Below are 21,639 nucleotides of genomic sequence, written 5' to 3'. Positions count from 1 at the left end.
AATTTCTTCCACACGATTAGATGGTATGACTTGAAGAGCAAATGCAGAACTCCATGGCACCATTAATCACAACTTCAGGCTCTTGAATCTCAAGTTCACAATTTCATGGCTCTTGAACTGTATTTAAAGCATGTCAAAATTTAACTGTAATATGTTTTTTGTGGTTTGTTGTGATGACCTTTTGTAGATGAAATCAAATTAAACTACAATTTATATATATAAACTACAATTTATATTCTAAGATTGATACATATTCTAAGATGTTTCCTTTCCTTAATTCTTATGTTTATCCCCATTTATCCTCAAGAAAGACAATGAAACCTAACCTACCCATTTCAATCTATTGCTTCTTGCACCCCATAATTACTAATTGTGCCCCTATAATAATAGGAAAAAGACTCAAAACCCTTCACCACACCACCACTGCCGTTGCTGTAGAGGAAGAAGAAGACGGGAAGAACAGTCTAGGGAAGAAGAAGATAAAAAAAAATGTGAAAAAAAACTTTCCAGAAAGGTTTTTTGTAGCCTATTTCATGTGTTCTAGAAAGCTTTTTCCCAAACGCATATCATGTAGAGAGGCTATGGACAACTCACTCCAATAGGGATTATATGCATTTCAAAAAATTTGCTATGAAAATTTCATTCAGAAAAACTTGTTTCTTCGTGTGTTCTAAAAATTTTATTCTGAAAATTTTTATCCAAAAAATTTATTTTAGAAATTTTGTTCTGGAAATTATGAAAAGTTTGTTCCAAAAAGCTTCTAAAACATGTAATCTAAAAGTCACTTGATTATTTTAAAAGTTGAGGGAGTGCGTGAAGAAAGTTGTTGGAATGCAGGTAAAAGTCCCCTTTCCCTCATTATAAATCTTAAAAAAAAAAAACTTCCAATAACAAACTACCCACGATTTCAGTTTAATACCAAGGACAAAGCCACAAAAAATTTCACTCGTTTTCTTTTTTATTTTTTTTTATTTTAAAACATTGAAATCAATTATTAGAAACACGATTCAGTTTATCTTCTTTAAAATATTTAAAAGGTAAAATGATGTTAGAAGCACCGGTTCTTTAAAATGAAATAGTATTTATAGAATGTCTAACAAAAATTTCTTTATGATTTTTCAAAACTTCTTTTATTGGACTGCTTTAAGACTCTTATTTTCTTAATAATTTAACATTTTTTTCTTATGTAAAAAACTATTTCTAGAGAATAAAAAGTTGTTTTTGTAAGAATAGCAAATGAAAAGTACTGGATTCATAAAATTACAATTTTTTTAAATTTTTAGAGTTTCTTTATAATAAAATTAAAATTGACTCTTAGTTGTTTATACTATATCTTTTTGTAAGGAGAAATATAAAAGAAAGTGTAAGAAAAGGAAGATGAAATCCCCATATGTATGTCTCGGAGAAAATATTAAAAACATTTAATACCTATTTTGGTGTTAGATTTGTTTAGAGTGATTTTACTTTTTTTTTTCTTAAAAGTTACGTACGTTTTTGTAAAAACGGTTTACGTTAATTTTAAACTAAGTTTTATTGTTTACGACCTATGAGGCAGTGGACTGATGAAATTTGATATTCACATATGTAAGATAATAATGAGCCAACTCAGACTACTTATTCTTGTGATAATATAGCTCCAATTACAAGAAAATATGAGCCACCTTAATCAAAAGGATCAAATAACTGAAAAAATAAACAACTATAAAATGCTTTAGTTATATACTTATATCTTCCCATAAAACAATAATCAAACAAAACAAAAACATCCCGCGCCTGAATATATGTACACACTGCATTGAATAGGTATAAAAGGAGAGATCTTTATGTTCATCATTCAATAGGTTATAATCACAGCATATATTCAATCTTAAATGAGTACATTAAATACTTTCTGGGAACTTCTCCCTTAATGATTGGCTTGCCAAAAACAAAAAATCTAGTGTATTTTTACCCATTAATACAGATTAACAGTGAAAAATCACTCAAATTTATTGTTATTGGGAACTCCTCTGATACCATAACACTAAAACAGTTGTATTCCAAAACACTTGAAATCAACCAAAATAAACATTAATTTTTACCCTTAAATTTCTCTGACAAAGAAATCATGTTAACCCGCACGTATATTCTTTTCTTCAAAACTAATCACATAATTAATTTGTCTATAATTACTATAATTTGCTCTCCGTTTCTTGTATTCTGAAAAGAATTGTCAATAATAGAGTTGGATTACAATGGACTGTGTAAATTTCTTGGAAGTGATTTCCAATTTACTAAATTTCTCATAACCAAAAATCAATAATTCAAAATGAAAGTAAACTTCAATATTTTCCAAAACTACTTACATTAGTAAAAAAAATGTTTCTTAACTCGTATATGTAAGGACCTAAAAATTTGAACTCAGGGTTATTGGGCCTTAATTGTGGCAGCCAGACCTTTAGCAATTTGGGCTCATGACCTTGGTAAGTGGGCTCTCCTAAAAAGAAAAGGCTGAAGTTCATTTGCCAATTCTCCTTTCTCTCTCTAAAACCCCTTTTCCCAAATTCTTTTCTGCCTTCTCTCTAGCCTCCACACTGATTTAGCCATTGCATGTTCTGTTAGGTGGTACCCTAGCGATCGCCTCGTAGAGAGCTTCAAAACCATCCGATTGATTTTACGTTCTTCAACCGGTAAGTGGCTTCCTCTTTTCTCCGCTATTTTCGAAATTTAGGGCTTATGGTTCTACTGCTTTTGTGCAATTAGAACTGTCCTCTTTTCAATTCCTGTCAAGTTTGAGCTCTAAGGGTTGTTCTCATCACCAATGTGATGGTTGTAGGGCACTGCTTAAGTTCTTCCCGGGGTAGGATACTGTTGAAAGTTGTGGTGTGCTAGACGGCTCAACTTTAAGGTAAGGGGAGCTAGTTCTATTCTTGATTTTACTGTGTGGAGTGAATGTATGATAAAATTTTGTAGTGGTATGTTGTGGAAGCATGAACTTGGTTCTAGTAAACTTGAAATGCATGTATGGAAGTGTGTGTTATGTGAATTTGGTGATTGATGGCTATAAACTGTTTTGGAATGACTTAGAATGAGGGAATTGTGTATGTTGAAACTGTTTTGGCATGAAAATTCGGTGGTAGTGCTGTTAGAAAGGAAATCAAGTGTCTTTATGGTCAACTTGGGCTATTTTAGAGGAAGGGAGGTAGGGATTTTGAGTAAATGAGGGCTGCAGTGTTCCTGGACTGTTTGGGCAGCCTAGACAAGTCCATTGTGACTTGTTAGAAACATAACAGTAGTCGAAAACATGTTCCAAGTAGTAGAATCAAATTTGGGTCCCTAAGTTATTGAAGTTAGTGTTTTGGAGCTGAAAGTGAACTTTAATCACTTAAAAATGGTAGTAGAAATGCTTAGAATCATTTGGATAAGTTTAATTAAGTCTAAAACGAGAATTAAGAGTCTAAGAAGTTGAGAAAAGTGGTTAGAAATGGTCAAGGGAGGTTCTGTTATCATTCTGCAGAATTCTGCAGAATGCGAAAACTGACCGTTCGTCCATGTCAGATTTGGACGATCGGTCATGCCATGTGCTGAGTGGCTTTCGGTCAAATGTTGGTTTGGTTAACGTTCGTTCGTGGTAATAGCGTTTGGTCATAATCATGCTTTGGTTTAGGCATTTAGCGTTCGTCCTTGTCTGGAGAGCGTTCGGTTTTAGGGGATGATATTAATAGCGTTCGGTCATTGGTTTAAATAACGATCGCTCAGGTGTTGGTTAGTAGCGTTCGTTCATTCGCTGGTTTAGTAGTGTTCGGTCAGTTGAAGGTTTAATTAGCGTTCGGTCAGAGGTTGAATTAGTAGCGAGCGTCCATAGGTAGTAGCGAGCGTTCATATTGGTGGCGTTCGGCCTTGGTTTAGTTGCGATTGTGAGCCTTCGGCCTTAAGTTTGTATTCTTAGGTTTGAATCTTAAGCGTCCGGTCTTGATATTTGTTAGTGATCGTTAGCGTTCGGTCTTCAGGAGGTTTGATCGTCGAGCGCTCGTCCAAATAGTGTCCGCCCAAGGGCTTTTGGCGTTCGTCCAAATAGTGTTCGTCCATTTAAGTGGTGATGTTTTCTGTTATGTTTCCTCTCATTCCAGTAAGCTATGTTATTTAAATATTTTAGTTACAATTTATGAATGCATTTTCATGTGATCCAAATTGGTTGAAAGTGTATGGTTATAAGTGGTTTATGATGTACATTGTTGATCCAAAAGGAATATCATGAGATTTAAAATGGTCGGATTGAATCGGAAATTTGGATCTCTCGGTGGGATCAGTTAGTGTATTGAATGAATGTAAGAGGCTTCCATATGGGGGGTTATCCCTAACACTCCAACGGTCTTTCATTCTCACTTAGAGAGCATTGACGCGTGTGGTGGGAGTAGTGGGAGGTCCTAGGGTAGACGCTATCACTGGAGGTCTATTCCGCGGTAACGGACTAGCCTTGTGTATGGTCGGGTGGAACCCCTCGGCAATGGCTTTGCAAAGCAGTAGAGGCCATCACAAGTGCACAACCCGCCCCAGCTCTACATACATTCTATGTCCGGACGTATCTAGAGTCTTAACATGATAGGATGCTTGTCTTGATGAGTTTTATGAAATAAATGCTTATGTTGACTAAGGTGTTTATATGTGTATGGATATTCTGGTAAATGCTAGATTGATTGAAAATGAATTGTATGATTGTTTGAGACCTAGCTCACCCTTGCATTTGTATGTGTTGCATGTGTTTGCTTTCCCCCTTGCGATGATCATCCAATCCTTTGGATGTGAGCAGTAGGTGATGATGTACCTTTGGAGCAAGCTTTGGAAGTTGAGGAAGACCCAGCACCTAGTGCTTAGGATTTCTTCTAGCTCTTATGTTAAATAGCTCTTCATTTTGAAAGACTTCTAGACTTCATTTTATCATGATCCGTCTTTTGGAAAACTTTTTAGGTCTCTTTAAAATTTCAATAGTCTTGTATTTTGGAGAGTTGTGAACTTGTACTTAAGTTTTAACACTTCCCAGCCAGACTTGGATAACTGTACTCCTTAATTCTATCTATTGTGTACTCTTAACTGCTTTCTATTATTATAATCGATGCATTCTACATATATACATTGCTATATATTTTGGGATGTCACATTTATGGTATCAGAGCAGTTTTTATCCTTAGAGAACCTGTAGGTTATGTACATCCCTTACTTGTGCTGATGTGCCTTAAATGTACGGAAGCATTCTAAATTCTTGAGTAAGACTAATTGTTTTACTCTCTGATTTTAAACAGAATATGGCGCCTAGACCTCCTCCTCCTCCACCTCCACAACCCGATCAGACGGAAATGATGCGGATGATGGAATCACTAATGAACTCCATGCAACAACAAAATAATTCACTAGTCCAACAAAATACCATGGCACTACAAAACTTAGAAGCCGCTAGAGTAGCCTCGGAAAGTGCTAGGGTGCCAGCCGAGGCCACCCAAAGACAGTTCTTGGAGGTGATGACTAGTGGCAGGATTCCCACCGGTCCTTCTTCTTCTTCGGCTGCTCCAACTCAAGAATGGAGTTTGGAAAATTTCTTGCAGCATCATCCCGCCAAGTTTGATGGCAAATGCTCACCAGATGAAGCCGATCAGTGGCTTCGTGATATGGAGAGAGTCTACAACGCTAAGAGGTGCCCTGATGAAAACAGGTTGTCCTATACTGAGTATCTATTGACTAGAGAGGCAAGCCACTGGTGGAGTAGTGCACGGATGATCTTGGAGGAAACTAGAACCCCTATCACATGGGACTTATTTAAGAGGAAGTTCTATAGGGAATACTTCCCTGACACTCTTAGATATGCTAAAGAAGTGGAGTTTTTGGAGCTAGTGCAGGGAAATATGTCGGTATCTGAGTATACTGACCGCTTCAAACATCTTCTTAGATTTAACACCATGACAGTGGATGAAGAGTGGCAATGCCGCAAGTTTGAAAACGGGTTGCGTGGTGACATCAAGCTCTTGGTGAGAGGTCACCGTCTGAGGGAGTTTCCAGCTCTTGTGGAGATGGCTAGGGATATGGAGAAGACAAAGAGAGAAGTTGAGGGATACCCGAGCCGTCAGGTCCAGCCACTGAGGGTTGGGGGACCAGCCATGTCTAGAGGCGGGTCCAGTTCCAGGAAGGCACCATACTCCAGATCTTCTTCTTCTCGTAGTTCTGGAGGATCTTCTCAGCCTTCTGTTCAGCCGAGCCAGTCCTCATCTCAGAGTGGCGTGAGATGCTATGGATGTGGCGGTTCGCACTACTTATCTTCATGTCCCCAGAGGACTAATTTTCGGAGGTGCAACCGATGCCACAAGGAGGGCCACTATGAGCGTAATTGCCCTATGGGTAGGAGAGCTACTTCCCGGCCGCAGCATGCAGGGAGATCTCAGCACGGAGGTGGCATCAGACCTCAGGCCACTGGACGTGTTTATGCACTGACGGGGACAGAAGCAGCTAGCTCAGGTGATTTGATTTTCGGTACATGTGTATTGGGTGGTAGATCTTGCATGGTTTTGTTTGACTCTGGAGCGACACACTCATTTGTGTCTGAGACTTGTGCTAGAGAGTTGGGGTTACCAGTGAGAGAGCTACAGTATGACTTGACTGTATCTACTCCTACTTCTGGGATAGTGAAGACATCTACAGTTTGTGTTAGATGTTCAGTAGTGGTTGAGGGGCGTCAGTACAAGGTAAACTTGATATGTTTGCCTTTGCAGGGTTTGGATGTCATCCTAGGGATGGATTGGCTGTCTGTCAATCGTATTCTCATTGATTATGGAGAGAAGAAGCTAGTATTTCCTAATGAGGAGGATTACACACCTCTGACTCTTGGTGTGTTGAGACAAGACCTAATAGAAGGTGCATGTTGTTTCCTGATACTATCACACATGGAAGTAAAGCAAGGAGATTCTGCCGTAGACCTCTCGGTAGTCAGTGAATTTCTAGATGTGTTTCCTGAGGAGATTCCTGGCTTACCTCCTCCAAGAGAGGTAGAGTTTTCTATAGACCTTGTATCTGGAGCAGGGCCTATCTCTATAGCCCCATATCGCATGGCGCCGACCGAATTGGCCGAATTGAAAAAGCAGATTGAAGAGTTGTTGGAGAAATAGTTCATCCGACCCAGTGTTTCTCCTTGGGGTGCGCCTGTATTACTTGTAAAGAAGAAGGATGGAAGTTCAAGATTGTGTGTGGATTACAGGCAACTTAACAAATTAACCATCAAGAATAAGTACCCTTTGCCTAGAATTGATGATTTGATGGACCAACTACATGGGGCAGTTGTGTTTTCCAAGATTGACCTATGGTCCGGCTATCACCAAATATTAGTTAAGGCTGATGATGTTCAGAAGACAACTTTTAGATCCAGATATGGCCATTACGAGTATGTGGTCATGCCCTTTGGTGTGACTAACGCCCCTGCCATATTCATGGATTACATGAATAGGATTTTCCGACCTTTCTTAGATAAATTCGTTGTCGTCTTCATAGATGACATTCTAATTTATTCTAAGAGTGAAGAAGAACATGTCGATCATCTTAGAACGGTGTTGAGGATATTGAGAGAAAGAAAGTTGTATGCCAAGCTCTCAAAATGTGAGTTTTGGATGAGAGAAGTGCAGTTCCTTGGTCATATTATATCAGCTGATGGGATTTCTGTAGATCCGGTCAAGGTTCAAGCCGTGTTACAATGGGAAAGACCAAAGTCAGTCACTGAGGTCAGAAGCTTTGTTGGGTTAGCAGGCTACTATCGCCGCTTCATTGAGGATTTCTCTAAGATTGTAGCCCCTTTGACGCAACTGACGAGGAAAGACACTCCATTTGCTTGGACCGATCGTTGTGAGACTAGCTTTCAGGAGTTGAAGCAGAGATTGACTAGTGCTCCAGTATTGGCTATTCCTGACACATGTAAACCTTTTGAGGTTTTCTGTGATGTTTCCTATCAGGGACTAGGAAGTGTCTTGATGCAAGAAAGAAGAGTTGTTGCATATGCCTCAAGACAACTAAAGATTCATGAGAGAAACTACCCTACACATGATCTGAAATTAGCTGCAGTGGTGTTTGCTCTCAAGATATGGAGACATTATTTGTATGGAGCTCAATTTCAGGTGTTTAGTGATCACAAGAGCCTGAAGTATCTCTTTGATCAGAAGGAGCTTAATATGAGACATAGAAGGTGGATGGAATTCTTGAAGGATTATGATTTTGACCTTCTTTATCATCCAGGGAAGGCAAATGTAGTTGCTGATGCCTTAAGCAGAAAGTCAGTACATATTTCTGCATTGATGGTTAAAGAGTTGGAGCTAGTTGAGAGCTTTAGTGATTTAAAGCTGGATGTAGAATTTGAACCTGATGGCATTAAATGTTGCAAATTGGTTATATCAAGTCGTATCTTTGAAAGAATTAAAGAGGGACAACTAGTAGACCCCGAGCTTCAAAAGTCAAGGGCTTTAATTGGTAGAGAACAAGGAAGAGATTTTAACACTTGGACAGACGGTCTTCTACGATTCAAAGGAAGAACATGTATACCAAATGATGGAGAGTTGAAAAGAGTGATTTTAGAAGAAGGTCATCGTAGTCGTTTTAGCATGCATCCCGGCATGACTAAAATGTACCAAGATCTTAAGAAATCATTTTGGTGGTCAGGTATGAAAGGTGATATAGCTAGATTTGTTTCCTCTTGCCTTACCTATCAGAAGGCTAAGATAGAACACCAGAGGCCAGGTGGTATGTTACAACAACCTGATGTTCCTGAGTGGAAATGGGACAACATTGCAATGGATTTCGTAACCCATTTGCCACACACTGTCAGAAAGCATGATGCCATCTGGGTGATAGTTGATAGATTGACCAAGAGTGCCCACTTCTTGGCAATTAATTTGAAGATGTCTATGCAGAAGCTAGCTCAGTTGTACATCAAGGAAATAGTTAGATTGCATGGTGTGCCTTCCAGCATCATATCGGACAGAGACCCCCGCTTCACTTCGCGCTTCTAGCAGACTTTACAGAATGAGATGGGCAGTAAACTCCAGATGAGTTCTGCTTACCATCCTCAGACTGATGGTCAGTCAGAACGAACTATACAATCATTGGAGGATTTGCTTAGGACGTGTGTACTTGATCATTTGGGAGTTTGGGATGAAGTGCTGCCATTGGTGGAGTTCACATATAATAACAGCTTTCAGACCAGTATTGGAATGGCACCGTTCGAAGCTCTGTATGGGAGGCGCTGCAGGACACCTTTATGCTGGTTCCAGGATGGGGAGTTTGTGTTGACTGGGCCAGAAATAGTGCAACAAACGACTGAGAAAGTGAGAGTGATTCAAGAGAGGATGAGAGCCTCACAGAGTAGGCATAAATCATATGCTGACAGGAGACGCAGGCCTTTGGAGTTCGAGGCCGATGACCATGTATTTATTCGTGTGACACCTACTACTGGAGTAGGGAAGGCTATCCGTGCTAAGAAGCTTTCTCCCAGATACCTTGGGCCATATCAGATTTCTAGACGCATCGGACCAGTCGCATATGAGATAGCTATGCCACCCCAGCTAGCTAATCTCCATCCAGTCTTTCATGTTTCTCAGCTTCGGAAGTATGTCCCCGACCCTTCTCACGTGTTGGAAGCTGACACTGTACAAGTCAAGGAAGATCTCTCTATAGAGATGCAACCGGTCAAAGTAGATGAGAGGTTATCCAAACGACCAGATGGGAAAGCTACTAGACTGATCAAAGTCATATGGGATAATAGAACCGGCGATTCTACTTGGGAGAAGGAGGAAGAGATGAAGAAGTCATATCCTCACTTGTTTTCTGGTAAGTCCTAATTTTCGAGGACGAAAATTTTGTTGTTGGGGAGAATGTAAGGACCTAAAAATTTGAACCAAGGGTTATTGGGCCTTAATTGTGGCAACCAGACCTTTAGCAATTTGGGCTCATGACCTTGGTAAGGGGGCTCTCCTAAAAAGAAAAGGCTGAAGTTCATTTGCCAATTCTCCTTTCTCTCTCTAAATCCCCTTTTCCCAAATTCTTTTCTGCCTTCTCTCTAGCCTCCACACTGATTTAGCCATTGCATGTTCTGTTAGGTGGTACCCTAGGGATCGCCTCGTAGAGAGCTTCAAAACCATCCGATTGATTTTACGTTCTTCAACCAGTAAGTGGCTTCCTCTTTTCTCCGCTATTTTCGAAATTTAGGGCTTATGGTTCTATTGCTTTTGTGCAATTAGAACTGTCCTCTTTTCAATTCCTGTCAAGTTTGAGCTCTATGGGTTGTTCTCATCACCAATGTGATGGTTGTAGGGCACTGCTTAAGTTCTTCCCGGGGTAGGATACTGTTGAAAGTTGTGGTGTGCTAGATGGCTCAACTTTAAGGTAAGGGGAGCTAGTTCTATTCTTGATTTTACTGTGTGGAGTGAATGCATGATAAAATTTTGTAGTGGTATGTTGTGGAAGCATGAACTTGGTTCTAGTAAACTTGAAATGCATGTATGGAAGTGTGTGTTATGTGAATTTGGTGATTGATGGCTATAAACTGTTTTGGAATGACTTAGAATGAGGGAATTGTGTATGTTGAAACTGTTTTGGCATGAAAATTCGGTGGTAGTGCTGTTAGAAAGGAAATCTAGTGTCTTTATGGTCAATTTGGGCTATTTTAGAGGAAGGGAGGTAGGGATTTTGAGTAAATGAGGGCTGTAGTGTTCCTGGACTGTTTGGGCAGCCTAGACAAGTCCATTGTGACTTGTTAGAAACATAACAGTAGTCGAAAACATGTTCCAAGTAGTAGAATCAAATTTGGGTCCCTAAGTTATTGAAGTTAGTGTTTTGGAGCTGAAAGTGAACTTTAATCACTTAAAAATGGTAGTAGAAATGCTTAGAATCATTTGTATAAGTTTAATTAAGTCTAAAACGAGAATTAAGAGTCTAAGAAGTTGAGAAAAGTGGTTAGAAATGGTCAAGGGAGGTTCTGTTATCATTCTGCAGAATTCTGCAGAATTCTGCAGAATTCAAAAACTGACCGTTCGTCCATGTCGGATTTGGACGATCGGTCATGCCATGTGCTGAGTGGCTTTCGGTCAAATGTTGGTTTGGTTAACGTTCGTTCGTGGTAATAGCGTTCGGTCATAATCATGCTTTTGTTTAGGCATTTAGCGTTCCTCCTTGTCTAGAGAGCGTTCGGTTTTAGGGGATGATATTAATAACGTTCGGTCATTGGTTTAAATAACGATCGCTCAGGTGTTGGTTAGTAGCGTTCGTTCATTCGCTGGTTTAGTAGTGTTCGGTCAGTTGAAGGTTTAATTAGCGTTCGGTTAGAGGTTGAATTAGTAGCGAGCGTCCATAGGTAGTAGCGAGCGTTCATATTGGTGGCGTTCGGCCTTGGTTTAGTTGCGATTGTGAGCGTTCGGCCTTAAGTTTGTATTCTTAGATTTGAATCTTAAGCGTCCGGTCTTGATATTTGTTAGTGATCGTTAGCGTTCGGTCTTCAGGAGGTTTGATCGTCGAGCGCTCGTCCAAATAGTGTCCGCCCAAGGGCTTTTGGCGTTCGTCCAAATAGTGTTCGTCCATTTAAGTGGTGATGTTTTCTGTTATGTTTCCTCTCATTCCAGTAAGCTATGTTATTTAAATATTTCAGTTACAATTTATGAATGCATTTTCATGTGATCCAAATTGGTTGAAAGTGTATGGTTATAAGTGGTTTATGATGTACATTGTTGATCCAAAAGGAATATCATGAGATTTAAAATGGTCGGATTGAATCGGAAATTTGGATCTCTCGGTGGGATCAGTTAGTGTATTGAATGAATGTAAGAGGCTTCCATATGGGGGGTTATCCCTAACACTCCAACGGTCTTTCATTCTCACTTAGAGAGCATTGACGCGTGTGGTGGGAGTAGTGGGAGGTCCTAGGGTAGACGCTATCACTGGAGGTCTATTCCGCGGTAACGGACTAGCCTTGTGTATGGTCGGGTGGAACCCCTCGGCAATGGCTTTGCAAAGCAGTAGAGGCCATCACAAGTGCACAACCCGCCCCAGCTCTACATACATTCTATGTCCGGACGTGTCTAGAGTCTTAACATGATAGGATGCTTGTCTTGATGAGTTTTATGAAATAAATGCTTATGTTGACTAAGGTGTTTATATGTGTATGGATATTCTGGTAAATGCTAGATTGATTGAAAATGAATTGTATGATTGTTTGAGACCTAGCTCACCCTTGCATTTGTATGTGTTGCATGTGTTTGCTTTCCCCCTTGCGATGATCATCCAATCCTTTGGATGTGAGCAGTAGGTGATGATGTACCTTTGGAGCAAGCTTTGGAAGTTGAGGAAGACCCAACACCTAGTGCTTAGGATTTCTTCTAGCTCTTATGTTAAATAGCTCTTCATTTTGAAATACTTCTAGACTTCATTTTATCATGATCCGTCTTTTGGAAAACTTTTTAGGTTTCTTTAAAATTTCAATAGTCTTGTATTTTGGAGAGTTGTGAACTTGTACTTAAGTTTTAACACTTCCCAGCTAGACTTGGATAACTGTACTCCTTAATTCTATCTATTGTGTACTCTTAACTGCTTTCTATTATTATAATCGATGCATTCTACATATATACATTGCTATATATTTTGGGATGTCACAGTATACGCTTCGATTTTGTAAAAACCGACGCATATAAAAATGTGGTGGTATTTTTGTAGTTATGATGAATTTATATGTCTCGGTTGTTTGGAGACAGAGGCAATAAAACCGTTCTGCTTCGATTCTGCTATGAACTGGAGTAGTATGTCCTGCTAGACATTCTGGAACCGAACGTTCCAAGTTCATTTTGTCTGCTAATATATATGTCTCGATTGTCTGGGGACAGAGGTAATAGGACCGTCAGCTTCGGTTCTGCTATGAATCGAGGCAGTATGTCTTGCCAGACACTATGGAACCGAACGTTCCAAGTTCATTTTATCCACTAATAATGCTTTGGTTGTCTGGGGACAGAGGCAATAGGACCGTTCCGCTTCGGTTCTGCTATGAACCGAAGCAATATGTTCTGCCAGATAGGTGACCTTCTCTGGAACCGAACGTTCCAAGGCATTAATATGCCTCAGTTTAGGGGCGAACCGAGGCCTATAGGGTGCTTACTGCCTCGGTATTTTACTTAACCGAGGTAATAGCCCCTGCGTAAGTTCAAATTCAGAACGCTAAACACAAACACATTTTCTCGCGCAGTATTCTTCCTATTCCCTTTCGCGCCTCAAAAGAAGTTCTTCTCTCCAACATAGGGTTCTTGTTCCTGTTCTTCTCTCCGTTCTGATTCGTGGCAAAGGAGGAAGCTTCCTTCCCTCCCCTTTTTCTGATTTCGATTAAGTTGTTTTCTGTTTGATTGATTCTCTACAAGAGTGGTGGTGTTTGATTATATTCCCAATCTCTTCTCTCTGTCATTTATCTTCTTTCCCCTTTCTCACTAGATCTAGGTGATGACAAATTTATGAACCCCGAAAAACGGCGCCAAAAACTTGTTTAACAATTGGCAAGTGTTACCGAATCGTATCAAGTAATAAAACTAGGTAAGACCAAGTATCGTTTTCCCAAAGGACTCACGACCTAGTTAGCTATATGATTTGTTGATTATTTAAGACTTGTAAACAATTGATTTTAGGTTTTAAATGCAAAAGATAGTAATTAAACATGTATGAATGAAGTTGATCAATGGAAAAGAGGAATACAAACACTTTAATGAATTAGATGGATGAGTATGTTGTTGGGGTTATCAATTTCATCTTATCCACTCTCATATACTTGTAGGAATCCATCATTCTTTTCATCAATTGCTAATGCCACTCTCTAAATCACCTTGCAAGAAGGCCTATCCTTAATTACGAGTTCATACAATTCCTAGCATCCCTAATAATTAATTCTGAAGTGCAGAAGCTTAAAGGCAACCAATATGCTATTGGGAGAAATTCCCCGGATCTATATTTCCCCGTACGTTCCCATATCGACAAAATCAATAATCATGGAAATGAATGAGTTAAACAAAACAAGCTTCAATCAAAGAGGAAAAACCCTAACTAATGATGAAAGAAAGCATGTATCTTAAAATAAGATGTTAACACAAATTCCATATATGAGAGTTTCACAAGACTACATTGATTCCCCAACAACAATACAAGATTTAGTTCACCATATTCATGGTGAAACTAGATGAACAATAATGAAAGAATGAAAGATAAAACCCTAGAAAGATGAAGAGGTAGCCTGAGCATCCAAGATCTTCCTTCAAGGGGTGGAAAAGTGAGTGTTTGCTTCGTCTCAGCCAAAGATACAAACCCTAGCACGTCCTAAAGCTTATATACTATTCTAAAATATACAGAAAATTAGGCCGACACCCAAAATAGTGCCGCTCAACGGTAAACTACCGCTCAGCGGTAAATGCGTGAGTTGATTCTTCCCCCTCAGCGGCATTTTCACCCCTTAGTGGATCCAACGTGAGTTCCTGAATGCCGCTCAGCGGTAAACTGCCGCAGAGCGGTAGTTGCGACTTCTCCTTTTGCACCTTTTTATGTCTTTTCTGATTCCATCTCTATCCTTCTTCACTTCTTTCACCAAATTCACCTTAAAACCTGCATAAAACACTGAAATCAAGCATAAACCTGTCCAGCTCTCTTATTTCTAAAAATATGACCAAAAGCATGATTTCTAAGTGTTAAAGGTTGCTTTTAGTATCAATTTTAAGCATGAAAATAACAGTTTTTCAACTGTTATCACAACCCCAAACTTAGAACTTTTCTTGTCCTTAAGCAAACAAGATGTAACTCAATCTTCTACCAATACGTGCAATGGTTCACTCATTCAAAAATTCTCTTTTCAAGATAAGTACAAACTTCAATTAAACTCATGACAAAGATTTCAATCAAGACATGCACATGCTTTAGTGTTCACAAAGTCACTTAATATCCAACAAATGCTATTTTTCATGAATGATCAATCAACTAAGCATGGATGTTCATGTGCTCATGGAATATTTCCTCACTAGGTAAAGTGTTTAACTCAAACACAAGTGTATAAGAGGTATTCACTCATTCACTCTACTATCACAATGTCACATGAAATGACTTTGCCTTTCATTTAACCATAATCAAATAAATTCACAAGCATACATCATCACAAGGACTTTTCAATGGCTTATAATGTGGCTGGGCTAACAAAAAAATATGTTTTTCTAGATCACAAAACCCTTGAGTTAAGAGAATCGTATAAACACAATCATTCTTACTTTTCCCAACTTTCCTTTGCATTGAGCTTTCCTTTTTCTTTTCTTTTCTTTCTCTTTTTCTTTCTCTTTTTCTTTCTCTTTTTCTTTCTCTTTTCACATACTTAATTCTTAGCTCTTAGCTCAATGCTTTCAATTTCCCTTTCTATTTTCCAACAACCCCAAACTTGAACATTTATCAATACCACAAAATATTTTCTACTTAACTCAAGGTAAAGCTTTTTAACAAGGGTTTTCAAATCATGTTCAAGGCTAAGGGTTCAAAGGATAGAACACATAGTGTTCTCTTTTAGTGGCTAATTTCATGAAATTGGCTAATACAAGGGTTACCAACAAATGGCCTTGATCATATGATGCAAACAAGCAAGTAATTCAATCATAGAAAACCTGGGCAAAGTCATTCATGCTTCCAAAGGAATAGCATTCAATCACGAAAACTCTGGAGCTCAAAACCTCACATATCAGCTCATTCACATTTGACATACACATCATGCTTAATATCATAATCACAATCACAACATTATGCATTTGTTCACAAAGCTTGTGAACCACCTGTATAAGCATCTAATGTGCACATCTCAACATCAATCCATATCAAAGCATCATCAAGCATTACTTATCAAACAATCACAATCATAAGCAAACCATCATAACAGACAAAGTTTCCAATTGAGTACGTCAAACCCTATTCTAAAACAAAAGTAAATAAGTTCAGAACACAAAACCAAACAAAAACATAAGTCCTGCTCTAGTTATGATAGCATTCATCAGTAAATGTTATCTCAAATCCTCATCAATCTAAGCTGTCATTTGTATCCTCCTCTTCTTCCTCATCTTCAGCATCCTCAAATGCATCATCATCATCATCAGCTTCATCTTCATCCATCTCCATACCTGAAGCTTCAGCTGCTCCATCTCTACTGCCTTGTACCTGCTCTTCTGGCCAAGTTACCACATTATGAAACTCCTCCATAGTCCACCTGTGTGCTGGAGGTGTATCATACATTCCAACAATCATCTCAGCAGTGGCCACCTGTCCTCTATGGATAGACTATAACTGTGCACCTATAAGAGACATGTACATGTCCCTCATTTCGAAAGGTTCTGCTTCATGTGTCTCAGCAGATGCCTGACTCTATGCTTTCCCTCTTTCTCTGCGAGTACGGCGTGGTGGAACAGGCTGAGCTGCTTCCTCACCTCCACAGTGTTGCCTATAATAGGCCTCATCAATTGCTTTCCTTTGCCTTTCAAATGGTGGAGCAGAAGTATCCACCCCAGCTATCTTGCAGAGGTGTGTGATTAAAGAAGGATGTCCTAAGGGTGCTTTGCTGTTTGTTGTGTTAGCACACACCCTTATCTCATCAGCTATTACCTGTCCAATATTGACATTCAAGTTCCTGATTGCACAGTAAAGGAGGAGTGCCCTGCTAAGAGTGATGTCTGACACATGAGAACATGGCTGAATGTTGGCATGAGAAAATGCCATCCAATACTTTGCAAGAGGAGTCAAGTCAGTCCTCTTAATGTTCACCACAGAGCCAGTTCTATTCCTCTGAAAATGTCCTCCATGTACACATAAAACTCTCTCCACATCATCAAAATCAGCGCCTTCTTCCATACAGAGAGTAAACTGGCACTGCTCACCAGCCCACACAGTATCCAAGAAGTTGTTGATGGAATAAGGATCATACCTAATAGCATGGCCTCTGACATAGCCTAGGTAATTCTCAGCTAGATAATCACCAATCTTTCTTGCATTAATGTAGAATTCTTTCACCACAGCTATATTGGCAGGTGTAGGGTATGTAGCTAGCTTCCCCCAATCATTCCCTAACAATTGCTCTCCAAATTGAGGAGCAAAGTTAGGTATCATTCCAACCTTTCTCTCCATAAGGAGTCTCCTATCTTGGACCACCTTAAAGTGCTTCTCATGTTTGCAAGATAGGAACCTACTAGAATGGGGTTGTTATGGTTCCTTTTCTTTTCTTTTGGATGCCATGGTCTTCATTCTTTTGCCTGAAGAGGATGTCATTCCTACATCAAACACAGATACAAAACCACAAAAAATGTTGTTAATCATTAGTAAAACACAGACAACACCTTATTTCGAAGTTAAACCACCGCTGAGGGTCAAAATCACCCCTCAGCACCACCAGTGCAGCAATCCAGAACGCAATTAAGCAAAAACAGCATGTCTGTCACAGTGCCGCTCAGCAGCAATTTACCCCTGAGCGGTGACTCTGCAGATTTTTGAAAACATCATTTTTAACCTTCCTAACTCCACCCACATGCAATTTTCAGTTTTCCAGATCAAAATCATTCAGTTTAATCGGTTCAAACATCAATTAAATCATCAAATCATGCATAGAAATCAAAACCCCTAAAGATTCATGCTTTAACAATCAAATTCAAACTCAAGAACCCTAGAATGAAAAATGCTTGACTTACTTGGGTGGAGATGCTAGATGAAATGAGAATGCTTTCAAGCTATGATGCTCTCTTCCAACCCCAAACTTAGATGGAAAACTAGTGAGAAAGTGAGTGAAAGGGAGATTTTCTCAAGAGGGATGAGGGAAAAGTTGCATAGAACCTTTGAAAAAGTATGTAGGAGTGTGTGTGCAAAGAAGAGTCTGAAAAGAGAAGCTAAGGTGCAGCTTAGGGCATAAAAATACCCTAATGGGCTTGGGTTCCGCTAAGGGGCAACCTAAGCCCAGTCTGCGACACTACCGCTCACCAGTAGTTTGCCGCTCAGCGGCACTTTCGGGAAGTGATCTTCTTCTCCCTAGCTTAACCTAAGTGCCTCCTAAACATGCCCCTCACTTGCTCCCTGCAATAACATTTTGGTTTAATAGCCAATTTAGTCCCCATTTTGGTTGAAAAATCTCAATTTAGTCCCTCGTTATAAAAGTGTTTTACATTAGTCCTAACTTTTAAAATAGTGGGTCAGATTGGTCCCTTTCGTTAAATATAAGTTAACGAAATTAATGGATGATGATGTGACACAGCTTAAAGCTGATGTGTTAGATTGGTCCCTCGTTAGCTTTAAGTTGTGTCACATCATCATCCATTAATTTTGTTAACTTATATTTAACAGAAAGGACCAATCTGACCCACTATTTTAAAAGTTAGGACTAATTCAAAACACTTTTATAACGAGAGACTAAATTGAGATTTTTCAACCAAAGTGAGGACTAAATTGGCTATTAAACCTAACATTTTCATATTACTCATGCTAAACCCTATTATGCAACTACAATAAAACAAACAAAAATATAATCAATCAACTGGGTTGCCTCCCAGGTAGTGCTTGTTTAACGTCACGAGCCTGACCCAAAATCCACCAAAACCCATCAGTAGGTGCAAAACTTTCTTACCAACACCCATCAGTAGGTGTAACAAACCTAGTATCCTTCAGTAGATACTTAACCACCTAGCATCCTTCAGTAGACGCTATATCCAAAAAAAAAATATTTACAAAAATAATGTCCAACTGATTAAAAATTACAAAACCAAAATAAAATCAAAAGAAATATTGTCCTCAAATCACGGGAATGCCTTCCAGCAAGCGCTCTTTTAACGTCATTAGCTTGACCCAATAAAGTTCAAGTTCCTTCTTCATGGTTGATGTCCATATCCCACCAACTCCTCAACTGCTTCCGGTGTACTGTTTTGACTCTTCTAGAATGTGGAGACTCTATCTCTATCATCTCCTTTTCTTTGTAGCCTTTCACAACCCACAACTTGTTTTTGAATCTCACAGGTGTACCAAGTTGGAGTCGTTCTTTCATCCAGTCATCAGGAACTTTTCTTCCTCTTCCCATCTCTTCTTTTTCATGTACCTGAAACAACAAACAATGTTTACCTCTAACCTTGGGCTTTTCATCTTCAGGGCTAGTCATGAGTACATCTTTATATGCAGCTTTATAACTAGCTTCTTCCTCCTGCATCTGCCTCTCTTCTTTGAAGACATCTACAACAACTCTCTCTTCTCGGTCTTGGAGCACCACTATACCTTCGTTTACATCAATGATGGCTTTGGCTGTTTTCATAAACGGTCTTCCGAGAATAATGGGTATCTTTTCAGTCTCCATCTCCATCACCACAAAGTCTACCAAGAACTGGAGTTTGCCTACACAAACTATAATATTCTCTACTATTCCATAGGGTTCCTTTGAAGCTCCATCTGCCATTACTAAGTTAACCTTTATAGGCTTCACATCAACATCACCGATGTGCTCCAGTAAAGAATAAGGTATCAAGTTAACACTTGATCCTAAATCAAGTAAAGCTTTTTTTATCCTTTTCTTCCCTATTGTGCATGTAATGGAAAAACCTCCTGGATCTTTTGCTTTTGGAGGGAATGACTCCTTTTTAACAGCTTTATACTTCTTTGTATCATCATCTCTACGTCTTTTCTTTGTAGAGACTTCTTCCTCATGTTTAGTATAAACTGTAATTTGTTGTAATATGTCCTTCCAAGGTACATCATTGTCCACCATCTTGAATAATTCTGTAAAATCAAATTGTTTCTCTTGATTTATTGGAAAAGGAAAAATATCTTTACTCTTTATCTCTCTTCTCTCTCCTTTCTCTTTTCTTTCTTCTTTTTCTTTTTCTCTCTTTTCTCTCTTTTCTCTCTCTTCTTTTTCTGTCTCCCCTTTTTCTAACTCAACTGTCTCATCATTTGTACTCTCCAACATTTTACATTCTTCCCTGGAGTTAACCTTAGTATTAGCCCCAAAATTTTTGTCTAGCCTCTCTTCCAACTGCTTGGTAATCTGACCCATTTGAATCTCCAAATTCTTGATAACAGCTTCAGTGCTCTTTTGAGTAGACTCAGGTTTCTGTATGAACTGATGAAAAGTTTCTTCCATCCTTATTGATCTTTCATTAAGTATAGAAATTTGTTGCCATAAGGTTGGTTGTTGTTGTTGCTTGTTAAATTGCCCAGTTTGTCCAGCTTGCCCACTTTGTCCTTGACCAATGCTTGGGTGTGGTTTCCACCCTTGATTGAAATTCCCTTGACGATATTGATTGGCCATGAAGTTAACATCCTCTAAGGCTTCTGCTGGAAAGGCGCATTGACCATTGATATGGTCACCCCCACATAATTCACACAACTGTGATTGAACCTGTGGAACAGTCTTTAACTCTTTTGGCAGTTGTGCAAGTGTTTTTGTAAGAGTCTCCAGTTGTTGAGTTAATATCTTGTTATGTGCTAGCAAGGCATCATTGGTTTGTAACTGTAGAACTCTTTTTTGTTGAATAGGATCTCCTCTTTCATTGTTCAGCTCATTATCACTAGTAGGAACTTTTCTTCCTCTGGAGTTTTCCATTTGATATTTCCTCCTGCTGAGGCGTCAAGCATCATCTTGGTTTGTGAACCAAGACCTCCAAGGAAGATTAGGACTACCTCCACTTCGTCGAATCTATGCGTGGGAGTCTTTCGTAATAAGCTTTTATATTTGTCCCATGCATGACCCAATGATTCCTCCATGCCTTGCCTGAATGATGAAATCTTTTACTTTCCTTTATTTACCTTTGATTGTGGAAGTATTTGTTTAGGAACTTTTTCACCACTGCTTCCCACTTTGTAAAGCTTCCTTCTGGAAAAGAATTCAACCAAAGCTTAGCGTTGCCTCCTAATGAGAATGGAAACAGGCTAAGTTTGATTGCTTCGTCCGGCACCCCATTTATTTTCACCGTGTTGCAGATCTCATTAAAAGTTGTGAGGTGCTCATATGGGCTTTCGTGAGACAACCCATTAAATTGATTACTCTTCACCAGTTGGATTAATACCGGTTTCACCTCCATATTAGCTGCATTGACTCTTGGTCTTGCTATGCTATTGAAATGCTGAGGTCCAACTATATTAGTGTAATCTGCAAGAGTTCTTCTGGCATTATTATTCTCCATATTCTCAGTGTTATGGTCAGAACCTTGTGGTGATGGTTGTAACAGAGTTTCCAGAGAAGGAAAAATTTCTCTTGATGTACGGATTCTTCTCCCCCGTCTACTCTCGTCTAAACCTTCAAGAAGAGGTTTTGCAGTTTTCTTGCTCCTGGCTCGGATTGCCTCCCGCATACACAAGAAAACAAATCCCTAGAAAAATTGGTTAGCACAAAAAGATATAAAAGAAGATATAAGATTCATAAATAAAAAGATAAAAACAGAAAAAATAAAAATAGAAAACAAAAACAGAAAACAGAAAAAAATAAAAACAGAAAAATAAAATAAAATAAAAATAAAAACAGAAAATAAAAATAAAATAAAATAAAATAAAAATAAAAACAGAAAATAAAAATAAAATAAAATAAAATAAAATAAAAATAAAAACAGAAAAAATAAAAACAGAAATTCAAATTTC

General features: G+C 38.9%; 2 protein-coding genes across 2 annotated transcripts; both read left to right on the top strand.

Annotated features, from left to right (window-relative positions):
* Positions 1–5,282: 5,282 nt before the first annotated feature.
* On the top strand, positions 5,283–7,130 carry LOC148198599 (uncharacterized). The gene has a single exon (XM_088115871.1). The coding sequence runs from the start codon at positions 5,283–5,285 to the stop codon at positions 7,128–7,130; it is 1,848 nt and encodes a 615-aa protein (XP_087971997.1).
* A 2,085-nt stretch (positions 7,131–9,215) lies between these two features.
* LOC148198598 (uncharacterized) lies at positions 9,216–9,842 on the top strand. The gene has a single exon (XM_088115870.1). It carries the CDS (start codon positions 9,216–9,218, stop codon positions 9,840–9,842), a length of 627 nt encoding a protein of 208 aa, XP_087971996.1.
* The last annotated feature ends 11,797 nt before the right edge of the window (positions 9,843–21,639 follow it).

Source organism: Vigna umbellata, chromosome 5, assembly GCF_029865625.1.
Source record: "Vigna umbellata cultivar VRB3 chromosome 5, Vumbellata_1.0, whole genome shotgun sequence".
NCBI lineage: Eukaryota > Viridiplantae > Streptophyta > Magnoliopsida > Fabales > Fabaceae > Vigna > Vigna umbellata.
This window is presented reverse-complemented; position numbering and strand designations above follow the sequence as displayed.

Bases quoted from the DNA above. Each gene is read 5' to 3' on its own strand.
- LOC148198599 (XM_088115871.1), top strand. From the start codon at position 5,283: ATGGCGCCTAGACCTCCTCCTCCTCCACCTCCACAACCCGATCAGACG.
- LOC148198598 (XM_088115870.1), top strand. From the start codon at position 9,216: ATGGCACCGTTCGAAGCTCTGTATGGGAGGCGCTGCAGGACACCTTTA.